Raw genomic sequence first — 24,865 nt, 5'->3', positions numbered from 1 at the left:
ATAGATGTAAGATTCCAAAGCTTTGGCAACGTATAACTGTCCGTTTCGACTAACGAAACAGTGACAGTTTTGTCTGGACGCGTTCTCCCAGTGCAAGGGTGTTAACACGCCCTTCTCTGTTCAGAGAAGATACGAGAGACAGGACAACGGAACACAAAGATTGACTGTTTTCAGCTGAAAGTTTGGTCCTCGAGTGAGCGTGACGTCGTCCCCCCGACTACCTATCACCTGTGTTTGGCGTGCACTAAACCAACACCTACCTGGGCCTGCACCAGTGCACACTGCCCTGGAGTTCACCTGGTTCTGGTACTGCACCGTGTCTGTGGAACAAACGTTTCTAATACTAAAGTTTTCCTAATTGATATTCATTTGTCGGGGCCTTGGAAAAATGCCAGATGATATAAAAACTGAATGGTGCGATTTTGGTAGCAGTAGGTCTGGCAATGTGATGATAGAAAAAAAAACTGTGACATGTTGTAAGTCAAACATGCATTTGCTCGTTCCTTAGTCAAACATCAGGCAAGATTCTGCATGCATGCTTGGCCTTGAACATTTGACTCTTATTTACGTCGGGAGCTCCTTGTCACCACAGAGTGTAACGGCTCATTTCCATTCAGGTATTTTGTGTTCAGTTGCTCGCGGAACAATGGCGGACATGTTAGGCTTGTCAGGTGACCCTGTCATGACACCAGGCCTTGGGCTTTCGTGCATTCCTATGTGATTCCTGTACGATATGGTTATAGGTATGTTCTATTTAAACTGACAGATCTTGGAAGTGCGATGCATTAGGGATTACATACAACAAAAAATACTATGTTTGAAGTCCTATCCTGGAAAAACCGGAATCATAGCATGTTCTCATCAATTACGTAAATCAAGTATTAATTTGCATGATTTGATCCACGCTACATGCATGCCACAAATGATGAAAGTCTGTTGTCTCTCTCTTGAGTTATTCTCTCATTTTTATGACAAAATCACCAGTACGGTTCCAAAATTAGCTGCTAGGGGATCAACTTCTATCTGACGACTTAACACTCCGACCAATCGACCTCTTTGAAACTCAGATTCGAATCAGACATGACCCGACAAATCGCTTTCTAGGTTGCCTCAACGACTAAATCTGGCAAAACAAACTCAAAAAGCCGACCCCGATTAAACCTTTAAAAAAAAGTAGTTTCCACTACTTTTCTTCAAAGGTTTTATGGCGGTCGGCTTGTATTATTTCCAAAGTGCCAAAGTTGTGGATCTTAAAACATCCCTTAAAAGCTGACACCTTCCCACAGAGCACTGGCGAGTTTGTTTTGCCAGATTTAGTCGTTAACGCAACTTAGAAAGCAATTTGTCGGGTCATGGCTGATTGGAATCTGAGTTTCAAAGAGGTCGATTGGTCGGGGCGCTAAAAATACCTGCCATTTAAAAATCAAAGACAAAGCATGTCCAGGACTGAAGATGAAGAATCCAGAAGGTCTACCGCAATACCAAGAAAATCTATTAGCAGACCGATAATCGAACTAGATTTTTGTGTATCCTCTCAATCAAACCATAGTGCCTGGACACACTGACAGACAAACAGACAAGGACAATTTCTCCATATTCACTCACTCACTCACTCACTCACTCACTCACTCACTCAAAAATAACTGGCAAGCCCCGCATAATGATTACCGTTGTTTATTTTAGGTTTAGTTCCCCTGTACTGTTTTCTTATTTTTGCCCATTCTATCAAACTGAACGGACAGTGGATTCAATTTTCACAATCAATTTATACAATTTTTTAAGTTCTACCTTTAATGCTTAAACTCTTAAATATTAACTCTTGGTTTCGGAACTTTTCATCAATAGGCCGATTCTACAGCCCCGGTGCCAACAACCGAAAAAAACCTCAGGTATGCAGAACAAATACAATGTTCTTAAAAATTCAAAACTTTAGTATAATACTTGCAATATTTTTTTATTTACTGCAGTCCAGTTGTTTTCAATATCTTCATTGCTTATTTGCCACGATTGTCATGGTTTCCAATTGTTATTTACCTGTCTAAAGTGAGTAGAAGAATACATGAATGGCCCCGTTCATTCAGAACGACAGTTGCAGACCCAACCGAGATGCCCCTCCCAGGATTGAACCGGGATCTCCCAGTTGCCAACTAATTGGAACTAAAAGCTCAGGCTGTAAGGCTGCTACCAGTTGAGCTACAGGACACCCCTCTATGGCCAGGTGTATTTAGAACCTGCGGTACGGGGCGAGGATCCTGCCCCTGGGCCGGCGCGGGTACACGGTGATGGAGTGGTAGTCGGGCCCGGCTCTCCTGGCCCCTCCAGTGTCCGGGTCCTCCTCAGGGTCTGGACCAGGAGGGGTGACGGACTTCCGCGCCGGGAAAACCAGGGGTCTGATCTGAAACGTCGAAACATTTCACGGTGGTTAGTGATGGAAGCTCACACAGGGACAGAATCTCGTAAAGTTATTCTCAAAGAAAATCTACTATTCTACTTAATATATTAAAGTTGGTCTGTGTAGATAAATGTTAAGAGAAACCCTATCAATGAACAAACTATTCCTGCACTAAAATCAATCATGTAACTAAAGAAAAGACAGTGGAAGGAGAGGGATGGGCTCCGCCTTCCAATACCGTGCCCTGGATACGGTGGATACCAACCCACTGTCCCTACGACCTCTAAAAGGCTGGGACTACCTTTTCCTTTACCATTATTAACTGTCCATCATGGCTGATTCCTCTGGGGTTAACCAGCCATTATGGTGGGCGTGACGTCACGTACAAACACCCTCTAATCTATTTCATTATGATAACATTTCATGATAAAATCCTGGAGAAAATGATCCTACCTTTCCTGGACCAGAGAAGCCGGTACCCTGCTCGGCGCCGGGAGCCAGGGGCGCCGCGGGGGTGTCCGTAGTAGGAGCCGGCGCTAGGGCGGAGTCCACGGCAGCAGGCATGTTCGTGTCCGTCTCCAACCACTCCTGTCAACGGAAAGGAACATCAACTACTGGGGTTCACTGAAGAAGTAGCATTGTACAAAGCTGTCAAAAGGTACAAAAAACGGAAGTTCTGCTTCAGTACCAGGGTCACATACCAGGGGGCCCAAATCGACCTTGACATTCGTCTTCCCAACACCTACACTCATACCAAATATCATCACAATCCATACAGAGATTCTTGAGTTATGCTGACTGCAACAATCCGAAAATATAAACAAACAGACACCCACACAGACACACCCAAAACAATATCTCCATTTTTCATGGAGATGATTATAGATATTCATGATGAACAGCAGGCTTTGAGCACTTAACACGCTGCTGTACAGATGTGGAGTAGTATAGTGGAAGATAAGTCGAGAGGATGTACTAATTACGATATATGCGTGTGTGGGGGGGGGGGGGGATTCTACTGAACGTACTGCAGCCCAAACATCATGTAAGAACAGCTAGCCTGGTAACCTAGATCCAGGGCCCGGTACAATGACTCGTATAGGGCTGTTTAGCCATAGTTGATGCTGTAGGGCTGTTGTGAATTAGGATTTTACCATGGTCAATACTGACCGACGGAGGCCATATAGGGCCCGGTACAGTGTCGCAAAAACTTCACCAAATGTTCTCACTGATCTGGGCGGACGGGAAACACTCCCAGTACCGAGGAGATCTGGGACACTCACGATGGGCCGGTGCCAGGCTAAGGAAGAGTGAGATTTACCTTGTGGACCCTGTCCTGATCTGAAATGACCTCGGGCTGGAGCCGCGGCCGTCCCCCTGTCGGTGCGGCTGGCCCCGCCCGGCGGGTCGCGGCTGCGTCCTTCGCGGTCACCCCGTCTGGGCCGCGCCGGGATTCGGCAGGCTTCAGGGAAGGTGGCGCCTCCGGCTTACCGTACTTCACCTGAAAAAGAGATTTACGTTCCGCGTGTCCGCATGAATGTATAGATATATCTGTGTACTATTCTTTTTTGCTGTGACCTTTACTTAACCCAGTGGGTGTATGTATATTGTGCAAGATAAAGGTCTCCATTCATTCAATAACGTCGCGTTAGCTGAGAGGACAGTTTCAGCATGTTGTGGACTTCTCAAGATGAATACATCTTACAAGTCGTGGTTTCATAATGTGCAACTACAGCATGGTTGTCAAATTTCACATATGGCATGCACTAATACACCCTGGGTTGGTAGAAGTTCACCTGTAACATGCACCGATACACTATACTGTACGAAATATAAAATGTAAAAGGGAAAGCAACATAGAAGCTATTTCAACATGTGAAAGTAGTGTGAGGTCTCACCCTCTGCATGTTGAGTACCATGGTCGCAACGTCCCCTACCTGACCCTGCAGGAACTGCAGCTGATCGCGCAATTCCTTCGTTTCGCAGGCCTGAATGAGGAGAAAGGTGCCGCTTTACATTTTTTGTAACTGGTACGAAAACATGAGCAAAACGAAGCCGATTCACTCAAGTCTTACGGCGTAGAACGGCAAAGTCAGATTCAGATTCATCTTATTCATCTGTACAAATGTTAACATGTAGCCTGCCGAAAGTTACAACAAGCATTCAAGGTCCTACCTGACAACTCCCGCGCGTTGCCATAGTGACGAGAAGAGGAATGAACAGCATCAGGACCACGGCGCCCACCGTCAGCTGACCCAGCCAGAAGGTGCGGGGCGCCATCCATCCCCGGGGCGCAGGGGGGTGGGGCCCCGGGGGCTGGGGAGCCGGGGGGTGGGGAGTCGGGTGGTGGGGAGGTGTCTTAGCGTCCTCCGGCTCTGGTCCTTTAAAACAAAAATGTCTCTATTAATAACAGTCCCTATAAACAAAGGAAAGTAGCTTAATAAAGGCATAATGAAACATTATACTGGCCCCTTTCACTCAATTTGGAAAAGTAAGACGCGGATTGCATTTGACATTCCTTTTAACCGCCGACTGTCGGTGACATCTCTTTCCTAAAATACGTTATGGCTGAAATGGAAATATTATCGTTAAGACTACAGCCATCCATAAACCAAGGAGGTTAAAAAAGATAAAGTAAACCTCCTTGGATAAGCGCATCAAACCAGGTTTTTTAGGCAAATAAAAATCAAAAATGTTTGACCCCTGACCTCCCTCACGAAACCCGCGAAACAGCCGGCGGCCCTAACTTCCGGGCTTCGAGTGCTACACACATGCAAAGCTACAGTTTTCTTCTGGGGAATACCCTATTCCGGTTATAACCGGGTGCACCACATAAGGCATGTTTCTGTATCCCTGTTTAAACCGGGACTGGCAGCTTAAGGGTTAAGAGTTGGAAACGTGCGTATGCAGTATTCACACCAGGAATCATCCTTCCCTTTCGCTGACTACTTCCTGCCTCACCTGTGTCTGTGTCGGTGTCGCGGGGCTCCTCTCCCAGGTGCAGGCGGCACTCGGGCAGCGCGGAGCCGGCGTACAGCTGGTTCTTGTACAGCCCCAGGCTGTCACGGCGCGCCGTCTTGCGGACGCCACTGGAACTGTACAGACCCGTGTCGGGTATGGAGCTGTACACTGGTGTAAGGAACAGATCACACCCGAGTGAGAAATACAGCTGGCAAAGTTCATATAGATAGATGTATACATATATGCACAAGCATGTATCTTTATAGCCGGTATAACCGCCATTCGCAGGCACGCGGCGTGGCAGCAGCTGGTTATATTACACTGATCGGCCTGTCACACCTAACCTTTGCACATCTGACTGCAGCCGTTTTTAAAGCTATGTCGTGACGGTGCTCGTACTGTACTCGATGACAACGAGTTCCATTCTCGAAAAATCCGAATTTTTGAGCGCATCAATCCTCGGTTCTGATCGCACATTGTGCGTGTACAAAATATAGATATCGATGCTAGCACACGCACGCATATGCACACATACAAAGCTTCTTGCTTTTAGGATGGTCTTTTTTGTTACATATGCAAGTTTACATCATTGAAACACGTGCAAGACGTTAGGAAGTTATGTCCACTTTTCGTCGTAGCTCTTAATGTGGGACACAATCCTACCATAGTTAAGATAGATAATAATTCGTTTGACTAATGCGTCCTTTCACTGACGTGCGACGCAAAAAGAAGTGACTTCTACAAACAAAATGGCCGCTCCCGAATGTCACATTCTGTTTTGGATCCAAATTAGATACAAGATAACTTATTCGAAATCCCAGTGGCCACTGGCTTACAAACCAAAACATAATTATCAAAATTCATCAAAAAGAGATTTACAGTAATTGCGCTGCTTTCCGTCATTTTGCGCTCATTTGCGTCATTCTGCCAATTCTTCTTTTCTATTCAAAAGAAAAGTGCAATATCAGGCGACAAATTGGTGCCGTCTGACGCAGGTTTAAGCCACTTTGCGAATGTTTTTCGCAATCAGGCGCAGCCCAGTTAGATAACTTCTTAGCTAGAGCACTATTCTGGTCAGAGTCGTCGTGCGACATGTTTAAACTTACGACAGTAGATTGAAGCCATTCATGGGATGGCCGTAGGTGTCTTGTGTAAAATTAAGCAAATATACAAAATCACAACGAACTAAATCACAAAATCCTTCGACGACAAAAGTGGACGACACATGCGACGAACCTCATAAAGAGTTAAGATTTTTCGGCCTACACTTACAAAACTAAAGATTCAGGTGTTTTGCATTAAGAGTCATCGGACTACCTTACCTGGGTCGGAGTCCCTGATCTCGGACAGTCTGCCCCGTTCGACTCTCTCCGGCGCCGGGCCGCCGCTGCGCCGGCTCGGGGCCAGGCCCGGCTTCCTCCGCGGGGGGACGGCGGCGAAGATCGGCTCGTTCACGGCGTTGCGGCGCCCCCGGAACTGGCTGAAGTTCTCGTAATCATAGCGCGAACTCCGCGCGTGATCGTGCCCAGGCGGTCCGGCCGAGCCGGGGGGCCTCGCCGCACGTCCGGCGGCCGACATGGCTGTACCGGCGGAGGGCTGCATGCGGCACGCTGCGCTGACTGTACTGAGTAAGGAGGTAACGTATCTATGTAGCAACCCTCACTGATGAACTTATTCATGTACCTATATAGCCAACAGGAGACGACGTGGTCAGGCCTTAAGGGGGCGGGAAAACTAGGCCTCACGTCATCACCAGACTAATTTTCCTGGAAGTGTCTTATATAGAGCTCGAGTCAAACTAGGACGAATGTTATATTAAGTGTCCAGTGACGTCTTTATACAGATTAGAGGATCTCACGTACGTGCACCGTACCTGCCTCGTAAGACAGAACTTAAAGATTTTTCTTAAATCATCGCACAGTAACATCCGTTGTCAGTTGTTGAAGGAGCAACCTTCCCTTCACATTGTCATTATAAAACATCGAAAGCAATATTAATGTAGATTTAAGTTGATATTTCCAGCAAAATTTCAAAGTTTTTCCAAACTTTAGTGATCAGTGCATTTAACCGTTCAACAATACGACGCACCAAAAATGTCTCATACTGAAGGGCAAAATTTCCGCACCCGCTGGCAAAACGCACGCTTCAAATCAAGGACACCGGAGACGCCCCTGCCTATCACATATTGAGATGTTGAATTTCTTCCCTTTTTTAAATCTAAAACAACGAAGCTATCTTGAAAGCTCAATATTTCCAATTGGTATTTAATGGGCTGTAGAGAGAATTCTGGCATTCAAAAAGCCATGTACATTTTGTCGGTACCCTACTCGGTGCACTATGGGCTCCCGGTCCAGTACTTAAGCGCAGGAAGGCCCTTAAGGCATTGATGTCCTTCGTTCGCTTGGTGGTTACATGATCAAATATTGGTCGGGTTGAAAGGTAGACTGCAGTGTGTGGTAACGGTGGTCTTGTGGATGGGGTTGTTGACTCCAGAGGTCCTGGGTTTTAATTTCTTGCAGGTCCCGATGTAGTGTGTTTGGGAATGGCGCTTAACACATGTTTTCTCATACAAATTAGGTGGGCATCGAGTACCGAGCTTCGGTTAGGGACGTCCTCTGACATGGGCCGTAAAGCTGTGTACGTACGCGTGTTTGAGGAGTGTCACACCTACATGTAAAGCACGTTAAAGAACCCACCACACTTATCAATAAGAGTGAGGATCCTTCCGATAGTGTGGTTTTCAATACGCGGCTTGTACTACATGTACAAATATGACGTGTTATGACTTAAGGCGGTTTTACCGGTTATGGAACAAAGAAACTCATGACCATGGATACTTTGAAACATACGGGTTACTTGCGGACGCGTCCGTTCAGAGTTCAGGGGCGATGTCGCTCGGAATGCCCGCAAGTGACCCCCGTATTCTACCCAACTGCAGAGTTCAGATGTTTACTGAGATGTCTAACCTTCATCAACCCATCATGGCTACTGTTTCTCACAAGAGAAATGTCTTTAATTAATTGATCATTAATTAATTGTATTTGCAAACAACAATAACTACATGTATATGGGGCCGGCCCTTTTGTTAAAAACCTCATCCACACTACGTTTAAGCCTCTGACATTATTGCTGCAATAATCGACATTTTGGTTTTATGTCGTCAAAAATGTCAAAGCCCCAATCCCGACTCCCCTGTGGCCAGATCAGGGACGCTCGGACCAGCTAACGGTTACGTCACTGCCGTTCAGCTGTTGTCGCAGGGTTTTCAGCAAGTCTAAAGCCCCTGTCACACTTGTGTGCATAGACAAGTCCGCATAAGTTGCGTATTAACATGTTTTTGGTTTCGGTTAAGTTTGCAGCCGAATAAGTGATTTCTTAGGTTCGATCACTAGGCTGCACAACGGTGGGTCAAAGTAGAAAACATCTTTTTTCCCGGCAAACCTTACTTAAACCAAAAAAAAGATATTAATGCGCAACTCACGCGCACTTGAATATACGCACAAGTGTGACAGGGCCCTAAGACAGCCGTTCGACATGGATCGTTCCCGACATGTCGTACGACACATCCAGAACTGTCCCAAGAATCAATTCAATGTCCTGAATGAGCTGTCGTAGACACGCGTCGTACATGGATGCCACATGTGACAGGGGCCTTACCTAGGGTAACCCTGAAAAACAGCAAGGTAATTTTCACATGCTTTACGTTCTATTTGTGATACTCTAATTGCACTCTGTGTTGCTGTGATGTTTTATTCCTTATTTGGAACAAACATGCGAGGGAAAAACGTGCTATGGGCTTGAGCTGTCAGCAGTCGAGAAATTACATACTTATATTCAAAAAGCCGACACAATCGCACGGGGGGGGTCTGAACAAAGGTTGTTGATAATCGAACAACCATACTTACTAAAATGCCACAAGAGTTCTTCATGAAATGCTGATCTGAAAACAAATCGCACTGATTCCTTCAACAGCCTTAATAGCCCCACTCACACGAACACAGACACGTACATGGCAGTCACACACAAACACTCTCAGTGTGGTTAATCAACACTAGCAATTCAAGAACAAAGAACACAATTGAAAACTGGCGACCTGTCAAACTTTGGAAATAAATTCTTCGCATGAAGTTATGAATTGAACAGCCATTGAAATGCATAGTCCTACATGTGCATTGTATGTTGCATAATTATGATATCTCATGATTTTACAGATGTACAATCTAGATGCTTCAAAACACCTGACTAAATAGCAAATGTGATGCATTTCCCATCTAAACCACCTTCTACATGCAGCCTTCCTCCATGAAATAACATAAGTAACAGACTGGCTGACATATTGCACCGTTGGAGGTATGTGTAGAAAAGCAACACCTGAGAAAACCTTGCTATTACATGAACACAAACATAGTTGATATTTTTCAAGAGATCTTGAATTCACACGTTTGCTAGTCCTTGATTTGCTTTTTTCGTAGCCTTGCCAAAGTTCCCTGTCCTTGACATGGAAGAATGCCTGCATATATTAGACTGGGTGGACAAAATTCAACCAGACAAATCAAGGTGTGTTAAGAAGGTCAGGGCATCAAGGCTACATGCGTCCGTCTCAAATCACTGTAGCAAAGAGATTCTGCTTTGTAAGCTTGGAATATAATTATGATTTAGAGTGTTAACTCTTCTCTTTCTCAAATACTCTTTGCTCTGCTTCAAAAATAGGTCCTTTTTTCCTCCCAAAAAATAACATACCCACAGCAATCAACATCTTACAACTAGCTCCATTTCTTATTATGTCTATTTATCTACCCGTTTTCCAATGTACTGTAATCTGGTGAGAAGCCTGCAAAAAACAGTTTGAGATTGCCAAAAATGTATTACAATGTACTATAAAACAATATAGGATGACTCCAAGACAAAAATATAATCACTTGAAAGCTATCCAATACATATAGCAAGTGGCTGATCTTACATACATCATCAGAAAACTTATCTATGTACTAGGTGGGTAACTCGTTTGAACTTTGCTACGAACAGCTTATATAAATATACGATGACAGTGTAGGGTCTCTCTTCATTCACTCTCCTCATTAGGACATGACATATCTGAGTATCAGAGGGCCAATAGAAGGCTCCAAGGCACAATACTGGACTTCAGCTTCTAGTTTCTACGCTTTTGTGGTGGTCGTTTTGTACCTGGAATTGCAACATGAATTAAACATTTCCCCATGTTGGCACCTCCCTGACGTGTAAGTCAAAAAAGATGCCGCTGTTTCTCATTTCAAACCTTTGGAGGTTCAAACCTCGCTCTGGCTTGTTGTGAGGGATCACATTTATCATTTCAGATGATGACATAAAGTCAGTGGTACTGTGCATGGGGGAACTTATAAGTCAGCAAACTCGAGAAGAGTTGGGGAAATTTTTGTCAATTGTCATATTTCTCACAAAACTGATGATAATGCCAGGGTTCCACTGTAAAGCAAGGCTATGCCACTGAGATGGGCAATCCCTGTTAAAATAAAAAAACAAAAATGAGAAGCGAGGAAGAGTCAAACTAAGTATGTGTTGCATATCTTTTCCATGATTTTTTTACAATTTGCTCATTTTTGTTGATTTATTCCTACATGTAGCATTTGTCCCCAGTTTGGGTCCAATTTTGCAAAACTCTCCATTTTTGCTCATTCCTCCCCAAACGGGCGATGGTGGTGCTGCACGATCCACGCGGAGTCGATGACCTGACCGTTGACGGCCAGGACCTGCTCCCAGTGGACGTGTGTGGAGTTGTGCACGCGGAGACGCCCGTAACCGTACATTCCCGGGATCCACGCGCGGAACGCAGACCACGGACCTGGAATGGGATCACGCCGTCATTGAAAAACATCAATATGTGAGATATCATGTTCGATACACTCACTACGAAAAGCAAATACCTTCCATGTTGATGCATGGTCAAAGCATGGCAAACACAGACTTGCCAATGTCTTGCAATGCAAACTTGTGGCTGATATCAAGACAACATGTCAACAAAATACAGTGAATGTAAAATTGGTGCAATGTCAATGTAGATTTATGACTAATGTTTACAATGGAAAGTAAATACATGCTAAGCAAAGACAAGGCATACAGTGCTAGAATACCCATCAAAACCAGACCAATTCAATTTGTTAGTTCCTGAATTTAGTTAGTTTGCCCCCAGGCGTATTTTCTGATTCCTTAGAAACCTTTCACTTGAAAATGCCTAAGAAGCAAGTAAGAAACTGGTGAAGGCTAAGGCCACACCAATATGATCTCCTTGGTGCTTGGACATTTCAACATAAAAATATAGCAAGCGGGAGTGGACATCATAGAAGCAGAGGGCAGGGAGGTAAACCTGAAGTTCTCTAACATGACTGTATTCACTCCATAAAACTGAGTGCACCAAGGCATAATCCTGGCCATCAAGTTTTGTTTTCATTATGTTTTTCCGATTAAGCATACATTTTGCTGTATTTCTAAAAATCTGAGAAACAACGAATCAAATTGGTGTGGCCTGAGCCCTAATGCCCACCTTTGGGGCCCATCATGGGGTTTATGCAGACCCCGTCGAACTCGTTGCACCCGGCGGCGCCGCTGATGATGTGCACGGGCGCGCGGGGGTCGCGGTAGTCCGTGCCCACCAGCGTGTAGTTGTAGACCGGCCACAGTCGCTCGTAGCTGTGCTCGTGGGCCTCGATGATGATGTCGACACCCTGCTGGTAGAACAGGTCCTCCAGACTGGGAACAGTATAAAACATGGTCAATATGATCTCAGTCAATTACTCAATATATAAATGACTTAAACGTGAAAACATAGCAAACATCAGCACCCTGCTGGTAGAACAGGTCCTCCAGACTGGAAACAACACAAAACATGGTTCAATATACGTACAGTCAATATAGCAAAAGGTGAATGCATAGCAAACATCACCACACTGCTTCTTTTCTTATTGTTACTTTTATAGGGTAACACAGAAAAAAGGCAGAGAGACAAGACAAATTAAGTGTATATAAAATGAAGCTTCTGAGACATTCTCAAGGGAAATGCTAAGGTTACAAACGTGTACATGTACACATACATGTATGCAGGAGCAACTATCTTCAACAAGGCTTTGAAAAGGCTATTATCACAATCAGAAGAAAAGTGCCGAGATCAATGATATTCCAAAATGATGTATTCTACATGTAGTGCAGCAGTTGTCTCATTGCAATGTTCAAATGCCTCCTACCAAAATCACCACAAAATCGTATCCAGCAGAATAACAAATAAGTCCGCACAAAAAATGTTCCACCTACCCAGCTCTGACTCTACTTTTTGCAGTGGTACAGTCGTCCCCGTCCACATTAGAGCAGTACATGGGCCTGTGTCCGAAGGCGATGATCCAGGGGTGCAGGGTTCGATTCTCGGCGCTGTTAGCCTCCGTCAGGTCCTGCAGCAGCCATCTGTACTGCTCCTCCTCTGGGCTGCTGGTGAAGTACACTTCTGAGGAGTAACTGGAACAAACAAGGAAACAATAGTAGTACACTTCCAGGAAAAAATAGTACACTTCCAGGAAAAAATAGTACACTTCCAGGAAAAAATAGTACACTTCCAGGAAAAAAAAAAAACACTTTCAGGAAAAAATTGTACACTTTCAGGAAAAAATAGTACACTTCCAGGAAACAATAGTACACTTCCAGGAAAACAAAATAGTACACTTCTGAGGAGTAACTGCAACAAATGAAGAAAATGGAAAAACGAAACAAATATATTACATAATTGTACCTTCGGGGAATTTAGAAGCACTATCTTTGATTTTGACTACTTTGATTAAAAAATCTCCAATACGTAAGTTGGTAAGAAAATTGTCTGTTGTTGTGTAAACAAGAATTTTATATTATAATCCACTGATTGACCATCCTGTCAGTTTGTCACTTTTGAAGCTTAGTCTTCATAGAAGTAGGAAAACATGCTGTAATTGTATAATGATGCTAAAATCATGACAACGTCATGGTACATGTACGTCCACAGCAAGCAACACTGATGTTGTCACTCTTATGCATCAGATTTGAGATGAGATCTACAAAACTGTATTTGTGAGGCCTGATGTGTGTTTATTGTTGATGATTCCAATCCATCTTACTAGGGACTCGCAGACTGACACGCACACAACACGTACAATTGAACAGCGTGTGTTCCCCCTGATCCTGCACACCTCAGAACCATCCCAGCGGCCCTGGGGGCCCAGTGCACATGCCTAAGTAAAATGGCGAAAGATCTAAGATATTGACATTTACCTGATGAAGTGAGCCCGCCCCAGGTCGAAGCTGTACCACATCTTATCCATGTTCCCGGGCCAGGGGGACTGGGGCATGGAGAAGCGGGTCAGGTAAGGGTTGAAGTCAAACTCAATTTCTGGGGGGAGGGGACGGGAGAACGGGTCAATGGTCATCAACAGGAGTTAGCAAGACAAGGAAATCTGTAACTTTTAGATTTTTCTTACACTGCAGTGAGAAAAGAAGTCAGTTACCCCTCAAATAGCTAAAAGTATAAAAAGAATAGTTGTCATTTTGCTCTTAATTCATTAACATACGTAGTTAATTTGGTTCTCTGTTAAGTATACACACACGTTGTATATACAACTGTTTTGCACTGCTCTAATGGCAATTAGCACTCTGGCATGATTTTGCAATAAAGTTATCATTATAAACACCTTAAGCAAACTGAGATAGCTGATTGGCTACCAATAAATTGTTTATACAATTAGTTTCAGCCACTGTAATCACCCATGACACCATAAACACAGCGGTTACCATGGTTTCCCGGGCAGGTCATGTAGGGCAGCTTGGTGGCTATGTCCTGGATCCTGTTCATGAAGTCATCGCCGTACTGGGAATACACAGTACAAAACATTATTAGTACAAACCACAAGTAAAATCAATACACTCAAGCTCAGAACTATATTCCTGCGGTGGTTTTCTTACTCAATTGTCACCATGTAACAGGACCTGAAGGCCACTGTAAGGTTACATGTTACATAAGCAGGACTGAAGCAGTATCTGTTCTCCCTAAGTCAGAAATATCAAGGGTAGAAGTAAGAAGATTGTGAAGATTATGAATGTTGTTTCCTTTTTGTTGTACACATGCTACGTAGATAAAACATATTACATAAAATGGTGGCACGCCAGATGCTGGCAAATGCCTTGGTTGTACTGTTCCTTGTTTCTGCTTGAAAACCTCAGCCATCCCTTTTCACAGTCTGTGGGAGAAAGTGATCTACAATGAGAGAGATACATGTTAATCTCCAAGTAGATGTTTGGGTGGAAGATCGTAATGTTTCTGACCTGTATGACAGCTACCCATCCCAGCAGCTGTCATATACTGTAAATGCAGAAATGTTCCTGGTGGCTTACGTTCGCGATTTTCGCGGTGACCATTTCTCAGTGAACTTCAAGCCACCACAAACATTACCATCTCCCACCCTTACATCTGCTTGGAGATCAAGGCTAAGCCGACCGCACCTTTCCGCCCTGGGTGTGCAGGTCGTACGCGAAGTCCCCCACGTGCAGCACGGCCGCGTACGTTCCCGTCTCGGCCTCCCGGGTCAGCCGGGCCAGACTGGGCGCCCCGCCCACGCGGCCCATGTCTCCGTACACCAGCAGCGCAGGCGACCAGTCCTGGGGAGGGAAGTGTGCATTCATGGTGAAGATTTTTTTCAGTCTTTCTTACCAAGAACTGGAACTGGATTTCATAAAAAAGACATTAACCTTGAACTCCATTCCAAAGCTTTAAATAAAACTTGGCATTAGATTTTTCATTGGCTTCGAGCACAAGATAATCTCTTGAACCAGTGTATATACAGTATCTGTGAATAGCAACTGTTCTACTTCTAGATCTCCTAGTTACAATCAGTGAAGCCGGGTTAGCTTTCAAATTCTGTAAATTAAGACTGAATCAAGATCTAAGAGGTATTTCAATTGCTGCCTGGGTTGTCTAGTATTGTCTGTTGCAATTTGATAAAATGGAATAAGAGGTGTTAAAATAAAATACAGTCAAACCTGTATTAGCGGTCACCTTTGCATAGCGGCCACCTTCCCATAGTGGTCACTTTTTGTCGATTTTTTCCATTGACATAAGCATTAAGAATTCGGCTATAGCGGCCACCTGTCCAACGCGGTCGCGGCCAGACGATTTTCGGTCCCGCGAGTACAGTAACACTGCCGATAACGGTCACGGCGCGCCGGTAGAAGCCGCATCGCCACCGCACGCCGGGTTCAAAATCTTCATTTTTTCACGCAGTTATCAAATTTATGTGGACTCAACTGGATAGGATCATAATAAAGAAAACCAGAATGTTTTATCTTTGTTAGAAAATCCATGATTTGACGCGAAGTCAAGTTATAGTTTTCTTCACATGGCTTGCGTTTGTACATCGTGGTAAAATTGACCATTTCTGTGCATTTCGACTGGACAAATATTACGGCAGCTTTTTGGAAAATACAGCCCACACATGTACCTGATGCAGTAAGTTCGTGAAATGTTTGAATGCCGGTCCAATTTCCGTTTTCACCGGGAATTCATTCAAATTGTGCTCAAAACGTGTTTCGCGCAATTTTCAAAATGGCGCTGATACAAACTGGATAGGTAGCAGCATTAAGGTCAACGGAAGACACCACTGTTACGGAGGTATAATATACTAAATTTATTTTGCTGCAAAGTATCACTGATGATAATTACTAAACCAAAAGGCTCAAAATGAATGTTAATAATATTACTATGTAGTAAAATTTGGGCTGTTGCAATTTTCTGAAAAGACAAAAAGCCCTCAAAAGAACGACCTTCTTCTGAGTACCTATCAGCATAATGGTAGATGCTGATCAACACAAGCCACAACAAGAGACTAAGGAAAATTGTCGCCACGATTTTATGTTTGAAAACGGTCGAAAACAAACAGTAAGTGACAACTGAGCAACATGTATTTTGTTCTTAACTAGCTAGGAGTAAAAGAACAACAATCGAACTTCTAAAATGTGCCTTACCTGTTTACATGTGTACTGTACGGTGAATAAATGTATCTCAGTGGGTACTGAAAACATGTGTCACTCGTGGTCAATTAATCGACATTTTCTCCATAGCGGCCACCTGTCCTTAGCGGCCAGTTTTGGCCAGTCCCTTGAGTGACCGCTATAGACAGGTTTGACTGTACATGTAAGACTGGCCGACTGCTGCCTACCCCTGCGTCAGGGAACCCTGCAGCAGTATAATCTAATACTGGATACTACTACTACAACAGTTACAGTAACTACTACTTTCAGTTTTCTTTCCAACCCCCCCGTGCAAACCTACCACATCATCCCTCTTGGCTGTGAACTGGAAGCCCGGGCTCTCCTCTTCTCCACTCAGCACCTTGTAGGAGTAGCTTCTGTTGGGTAGGAGATCCTGCAATTCAACAGGAAAGTCTTACATTACCTTTGCACTGAAAGACACAGAAATGTACGGGACACATCTGAAAAAAGCCTGCTTCCTTCTAAAAGATGACATCTTAAAGTTTATTTCTATGATGAAATATTCAGCTATAGAAAAGTATTGGTCACTCTGACTCTGAACTTGCAATGTAAATCTTGGAAAGTCACATTCCAATTGCTTACAGCAGCGTCCGGAAGTCCATATTGTTACTATACTGTACAGTGACATAATGTAATATATAGAATATGCAATGTAAATGATGATTTAGAGAACTACATTGTAATGAAACACCTTGGCCCTTAGTTTTTTCAATAAGTGTGGTGGGATCTTTAACGCAATCTCCTCATTCACAGAATCTCAGACTTAACATCCCATCCAAGTGGACGTCCATAACCAAAGCTAGATATTCATTTTGGTCAAGTGAGGAAATAGGTCTATGGTGCACAAGGGCACAATATTGTAGCCTGCTAGGGCTTCGAACCCAAAACCTTTAGATAAGTCAACGACTCTAACGACAAGACCACCTTACCGTGACAACTGCCCTGTAGACGTGCTTGATTCCCTCGTTGTTTCCGTACCAGAAGTAGCTGTACTCAGCAGCCATCTCCTGGCTGTAGTTCCCCGGGGCTATCCCATACTGCACCCTTCCTGTCCCATGAGACTTTGTGGACCACATGACGACCATCTGGCTGGAGAGGTTGCCCCACGAGATGTGGATCTGTTCGGGAGTGGTGTCGGGCGCCTCCGTGGGCAACACCGGCCAGCCCCAGCTCTCCCAGGGGTCCTCGCCTGTGTAAGGGTAAAGGTCATCCCCATACTCCTCACTGTTGTACCAGCTGGGTATGACAGGGCTTTCTGTCCCAAGCTCCTCCTCAGCACTTTCATCTATGGCATTGTCACTTTCAGTGTCTTTGTCTTCTTCGGCATTTCCTTTGGCAGGATCTTCATCATTTCTGTCTACAGAATTTGAACTTTCAGGAACTTCATTTTCCAAGTCACTGTTGTCTGCAGAATGTTGTCTGTTCTGTGGAGGAGTGGCCGTAACTGATTCCTGAATCTTTCCACCGGAGCTCTCCGTTGTGCTGGACAGTTCTTTGGCATTTTCAGTCCTAGAATTTTGCAGTCCGCTTTGTGGGAGCTTTTCTCCACCGCTCACATGGGCTACAATGGGACTGGGTGCAACCAACCCCTCGATTTCCGCAGCAAAGTTCTCGGTGGCACCAACGCTCGGCTCTTCCTCTACCCTGGTGCTGATATCACTGCTCAGTGGACCTGAGCTCCGACCATCGTCTGTTGCGTGTTCATCTTCACTTGACAGTAAAGCCTCCAGGAAATCTGAGTCGACAGACAGAGGTTTCCTGATGTGGGTCTCCTCTTCCGGTAGCTCTCCAGCATCCGCATCAGCCCTGCTCTCTGATTGGCTCTCATCTCCAACATCAGCATCAGCTCTGCTCTCTGATTGGCTGTCATCAGCTAACAGAGATTCTCTGAGTGGTGTTGGCTGTGGAACAAGGACAGGACCTGGGATTTTCAAGGGCACAAAAAAAGGAGTTGACATTTTTACTACAATGGCTCCTTTATTCTAATTACACGTGTCAATAAAAAAACACCCAACATTTGAATGGGGGGGTGGGGGGTGGTACAAATCAGAACTAGAGTTCCCCAATATTCTCTATGAATTAACTTTTACCTGATAGTGATACATGTAGCTTTGCAATTGTCAATCATTTACATGAGGTCCAAATGTCTGGTATGAGGAAAAGACAACAGTGGCAGTGTGTGTGTAGGGAACACATGTGTACTGTACATGTGTATGTAGTTACCAGGGAAACAGGGCGTCCTCTGGGCGTCCCCTACAAAAGGATGGTGTTAGACTTCTTTGTTTTCTTAGTGTAGGGCATCCAGAAGGCACCCTGCTAGCTTACAGCCTGGTTGGAACCACGACCCGGCCTATTCTCCTGGACCGAGAACCCTTACCAAAGCCCTTCAGCAGAGTTCCCAGCCAGTCTAGGTCGATGTGCTGGTCCTGCACCAACCCCCCCACGTCAGTCCGGTTGGTTAGGTCCACAGGTGTGGGCAGCACACCTGTCAGGTGAGACGCGATGAAGAGGAGTACCAGCTCTGTCCGCATCCTTCTGCACAGGGAGAAGCAAAACATTAACATCACCATCAGGTCCTGCAGTTAATACTCAAATTCTAATACTTAAAATTTTTTCAAATCATATCACAAACAAGGCTAAAACGCAAAAAATTTACAAACATGAGAATAGTGATAGGACAAAAAAGAAGATCTCAAATATAAAGGGAAGCATGCCTTCTCAAATGGCAAGCGGGAAAAGTAATTATAAAGTTGTTCCTTTGTGATCAGACTTCAGAGTAATATACAAGTGTGCTTCATCTTTACTGGCTTTTACTAGATCTTAAAGTTGAAAAGTTGACGGTAACAGATATGTTTAATTTCCTCAATGACTATTGGGGGTCAAAGAGATGTCTTTCATTTTGTACTCAAAAACAACATCAACATCTACAAGCAACGTTAACTTTTCTCTTAAAATCAATACACCGAAAACTCAGCTGACATGTCAGGTGCTTTTCAGTTAGCAGCCACACCATAGTTGAAAAACATGTTATTTATATTATAAGTTATATAACTGCAGCTGACTATAAATACTAGAGGCAGAGAAGCAGACTGATTACCCTGAATACATTAATGTACATGTCATGGTCGTATGCTGTATTGACAGCGAGCTAAACTACATGTATACCCACCATGCCTTTAGATATATTCACACGTGTTCATAATCATAAAGCACAGTTGTTGTTGGCAGTAGAATGTTTACAGGGATGATAGCAATTCAAACGTAAAACAAGTTAAACAACTATCCCTCCATCCGCACATGTAACTTAAGCAGCACCTACAACTGGGGCACTGGAGAACGTATAACCAGACCTACGTGTTGCACAGACCAATCATGGTAAAAATCCAACCTTGGCTTCTTGAGACATTTTGATCGCCAACGTGACAACAAAGTGACATCAAAAACGCAATCTCCTAGGCATCTAGGTAAAGATCCCTACAGTACACACCTTCAGCTCACCAACAACCCTCCTCAGATAGACGTGCTTCGTGTCATACAAACAACGCTACAAACTGCTACTATGCAGCAAAGGGATCATCAGAGATGTTCTTTGTTCTTTCTAAAAGAACATTTTTATTAAACTACAGTGTGTACCTTCTGTAAAAAATTTATGTTGAATTTCTCTGCCAAACATTTTAATGAGGAGTCATTATTATTTAAAAAAATATTTAAAAAGTTCTGTGATACCTGATTTTTCATTTGATCATTGATAAAGTTAATTCAACAATGCTGCCTGGATACTCAACATGATGTTAAACTGACATTAAAAGCATCTTTCAATGAATGGTCATATACCTTTGACTTGCAGGTTAACAAAATCTCAGAAATGAAAACAACAAAATGTTGTAAAACTAGCAAGAAACAACATATATGTTTACCTTTATATGGTCTAGCCTTACACTACTCAAACACATTCATATAATTATAGGGTGACAAGCCCCTTCAGCTCTGTCCTGAAACTTTTTACATGTAATCAAACACCACAGGGTGTCTGCAACGTAGCCAGTAACCATACATGCTGACAACTGTCTGGTCCAGGTCATCAACCTTTTTTGTTTGGAGAAGAAGAAGAAAAGGAGCAAAACATTTTAAAAAGCATGCAGAGCCCTTGAATTGAAGTTAAAAGACAGTGTGCATGCAACTCAAGTCTAAGAAGCTAAAATATTAAAACTTTTGTTCCATTTAATTACTACCCTAAGAATTTTGGATTTAGAATTTTGAAAATTTTCAGTGACTGATAATAGACAAGTCATGATACTTGTGGCAGACCCAAAATCAGTGACTGTTTAGAAATGCAAACACTTTTGATTTGAAGTTTTGAGACCCTCCCCACCTGTAACCCGATACGTGTGCCAGGTACTGGGGAAAGGGTCTACAGGCTGAAAACAGAAAATTACATTAGAATAAATCTCCACGTGGGAAACTGCCAGCAAATCTAATTCTGTCCGTGCGAGAGATGACTCACATGTTGTACCTTTCAATCCATGCAATAAATGCAGATGTTTTTACATTAAACACCATCATGTGATACTAATATAGCTCTTCCCTATGCATAAAAGATAACTGGTACATGCAACTAGTATAGCAACTTAAGATTCTCATCTTTGTAAAACTACACATACAAGTAAGTAATAATTGATAGCTATAGCAGTGTGACTTTTTTTATATAAACTTAGAGTAATTTCATATGTATGATTACTATGAACTGGAAGGTATCACTCAGCCCAAACACATGTCAATGCAACGTAGAATCGTGGGCACAGGTTAATTAGTCTGCTTCTCTCAATCTGTTCTTTTAGTCAGCCTTTTAGCTTTTGACAGAACTTAGGGTGTGCAGGGGTGGTTTGGTCTGTAACTTTTCATGCTCATAGTCATACAGCTCCCATAAGTTTGAATGTTGTTACTCATTCACAACTTTTTGGACAGAACAAATTCTTGGAAATTTTTCTTAATCTATCCTTCATAATCATTTTGCATACCCAATACCCTGAAACGTAAAACTACTGGCTGTAAATGCCTAAATTGATTAAGTTTGCAGTAATCTAATGTTGTGGTAGGGAAAACCTTGTGCGCCATGGTTTTAAGTTTGTTGTTGAAACAATGGGGTAGATGGGCAGATAAGACAAGCATTTTAACGGTGGTTTTAGAATAAGTTTTCGGTGAAGAGCTGAGGTAACCACAGAAAACGTGAACATTACACCACCACCAAAATGTCAACATTTATGGTAACATAGTGGAGTTGTGCACTGAAGACACCTATTGTTTACAGCTGGGAACTGCACGGACAATATGACCTCTAGGATATAGGAGATTCTTTTTACATTTAAAAAGAATTTCCTATATATCCTATATTCTACCAACCTGATGAAATTATTTTCGGAAAATGACCTCTGTCAAAGGAGGTTCTTGTATTACTTTACCTATGTGGTGTGCAGGAGCCCCCTGTCTCCTAGGGGCAGAACTGCACTCCATATATATGTCACAGTAGAGATGGCGATTCAGGACAATCAGCGATTGTCCTAGGACAGATCACGATCTCCGATTGTCCTAGCATAGACTGCGATTGCGATCTATCCTAGGACAATTGGTGGTTCTACTACATTCTAGTAGAGATTGCGATCGCAATCTGTCCTTAAGGCAGTTCGCGATCGCAGAATTCGTCAGTAGAATAGCTGTTTGTCCTAGGACAGATTGCGATCGCAATCTCTACTAGAAGAATCGGCGATTGTCCTAGGACAAGTGGCTATCGCGATCTGTCCTAGGACAATCCTAGGACAATCGCTGATTGTCCTGAATCGCCATCTCTACTGTGACATATACATTTATTACACTTAAGCCAGCCAGATTGTTTGTGTTTGTTTTATGCAACAGCCATATCCTGCAACAGCTCTGTTGAGTAGAGTAGAGTAGAATTTTCGGTCAGGTAGGACTGTTCCAGTTTAGACCGCTCTTCATTGTTGAATTCCTTTTCCCTCAACTGTCATGGTGGGTTTGTGTGGCTGTTCCAAAGCTCTGTGGTTGTACTTCTTCTTCTTCTTCTGATAATGTCCATCGGCCGGATATCGGCCATCACTGACATGTCACGGGTCAAGGGTCAGGTTCTAAGCAGAACTGGACACCTTCGAGACGAAGGTGGCCAGGGACGAGGACTGGACTGTGGCTTCAGGCAATGTATTCCAGTCACGGACGGTGCGTGGGAAAAAAGAGTACAGTCTGTAGTCTGTACGACAGTTGAAGTGTCGGAACTGTTGACTGTGAACTCTCTGTCTTCTCCTGTTGCTGTCAGTCAGGGGTTTCAGCGCGTCGCATCTCACACATGCCAGGCCGTGCTTGATCTTGTAAAGCATGGCGAGTCGGATGGAGCGGCGACGGTCTTGCAGAGGGACCCACTGTAGTTGGTCGAGCATGTCAGAAACACTGGAAGTGTTTCTGTGACGGTTGAGGACAAACCGTGCAGCTCTGCGCTGGATCTTTTCGAGCTTGTTGGTGTTCCCGGTGGTGTGGGGGTCCCAGACACAGCAGGCGTACTCTACAATTGGCCGAACCAGGGCTTTGTATGCCAGTTCCTTGGTCTTACTGGAAAGCACCTTCAGGTTCCTCCTCAAGAAACCCAGCGTTCTGTTGGCCTTGGAGTATATGTTGTTAATGTGTGTTCCCCAGGATAGGTCTGTCTGCAGAGTAACTCCAAGGTACTTAGCAGATGACACTCGCTTGAGGGTGTGACCGTGGAGGGTGTAGCTGGAGTCCGCGTTGAGTGGCTTTCTAGCACGTGTCAAGGGCAGCTGAATGCACTTGTCTGGATGGAAAGCCATGTCCCACTCCTGCTCCCAGTCTTCCAGCTTCTTGAGGTCCTCTTGTAGCTTTACTAGGTCTGCAGGGCAGGCGATCAACCGGTACACAGCAGTGTCATCGGCAAATAGTCGGGATGGGGAGGAGATCCGCTTCGGGAGATCGTTTATGTAAGGCAAATATACAGATGTAACCGGCTCCTTACTGGGCGCCCAGTACGGAAACCGTGGAGAAAATGCCGCCGATACTCGGCCCCCAGTACGGAAGGAAGTTCCGTACAAGAATTCCAGTACGGAACGGCTTTATTCCAGTACTGAAGCTTCGTCATCACTGGACGTCCAGAACTGAATTTGTTTCGGTACTCGGGTTCCAGAACTGAACTCCTCTCGGTACTCGGGTTCCAGTACGGATTTGCGTTCCGGCTAGGTCAACGGTCATTCGGTACTGGTTACCCAGTGCGGAGGTCATTCAGCACTGGATAACCGAGTGCCGATTTACGGATGTAACGGGTTCCGTACTGGATTTACCAGTAAATAGTGACTCTTCAGTACTGGAAGCCGAGACCTCAAATTATTTCGGAACTGGGCGTCCTGTACTCACGTTCTATTAGTACTGGCAAGGATGATCCATTGTTTGGACCGACTGGACAGTTTTGGATTTTATACATAATAGTTGTCTGTACATTTTAATAATAATGAATGAAATGAATGAAGACCTTTATTGTATGTTCGTGCCCCGAGGGGCTAGATACAGGTCGTTAAAATAAACCTAACTAACATGTAAGTGACATATACAGTGGAATATATACAGTATAATTGCAAGTTCATGCCCAAAGGCTAATTGCAGACAAACAAGGACTACATCAAAATACATGGGAATCTAAAAAGTTATCTAGTCTACTGTGAAAGTTCTAAGTTTACTAAGGTTGACTGAAGCCCTGAAAATAACGTTAGACGCTCGTTAGAGTCTCAGCACTTGGTTTCCAGTCCTGACAGGAGGGTTCCCAGTACTGAAGCTGCCCAGTACAGGAAGTCCAGTACTGAGAAAGTATCAGTACTGGAGCTCCTGTTCTGACGACCACTTCCGTACTGGTTGTCCAGTACTGACAGAGGAGGCAGTTACATTTGTATATATGCTTATGTAAGTGAGGAAAAGGCTCGGTCCCAGTACCGTGCCCTGTGGGACACTTAACAGGGTGAACTTCCATGTACCTGTCGAATCTGGCTTGTTTTGCATCAGCAGATTATAAATATGTATAGAGACTACTCGATGACGATGATCCCACAGGTAGCGCCTTTCTTTCCTCGTCTTCTCCTTGTGCAAAGGGAAATTGGCAAGAAAGACTCACCTGCACTAAATGGCGATTAAAAAAAGTAAATATTATGCGCCCCCCTCCCACAACAGTGGAACACCAAACATTATGTGTCACCTGTACCTGTTAGGTCACCATACTTCCTCACTGGCCATTTACCGGTGTCCTGGACAGCTGATCATTACAACCGATATAAAAATACAACTTTCTCCCGTCAGAGTTTCTGTTTCTTAGCACAATCCTGGCGTACGTGGCGGGAAAAGATCGTCCTGCGGTGACTCCGGGTGTGAAGGTCAAAGGTAAAGCACAAACCGGTAAACCTC

The 24,865-nt window shown here is 44.0% G+C and overlaps 1 protein-coding gene across 1 annotated transcript; it reads right to left on the bottom strand.

Annotated features, from left to right (window-relative positions):
• Positions 1-9,449: 9,449 nt before the first annotated feature.
• Positions 9,450-24,858, bottom strand: LOC136438302 (acid phosphatase type 7-like). The gene is made up of 10 exons (XM_066433063.1): positions 24,666-24,858; positions 18,780-18,937; positions 17,327-18,323; positions 16,679-16,758; positions 14,858-15,060; positions 14,150-14,225; positions 13,634-13,751; positions 12,653-12,850; positions 11,889-12,094; positions 9,450-11,189 (listed from the first exon to the last, which is right to left on the bottom strand). Exons 2-10 carry the CDS (start codon positions 18,931-18,933, stop codon positions 11,020-11,022), a joined length of 2,202 nt encoding a protein of 733 aa, XP_066289160.1. The 5' UTR covers positions 18,934-18,937; positions 24,666-24,858; the 3' UTR covers positions 9,450-11,019.
• Between the last annotated feature and the right edge of the window lie 7 nt (positions 24,859-24,865).

Source organism: Branchiostoma lanceolatum, chromosome 7, assembly GCF_035083965.1.
Source record: "Branchiostoma lanceolatum isolate klBraLanc5 chromosome 7, klBraLanc5.hap2, whole genome shotgun sequence".
NCBI lineage: Eukaryota > Metazoa > Chordata > Leptocardii > Amphioxiformes > Branchiostomatidae > Branchiostoma > Branchiostoma lanceolatum.
Note: the sequence above shows the minus strand (reverse complement) of the source record. Positions and strands in the feature narration are given on the sequence as shown.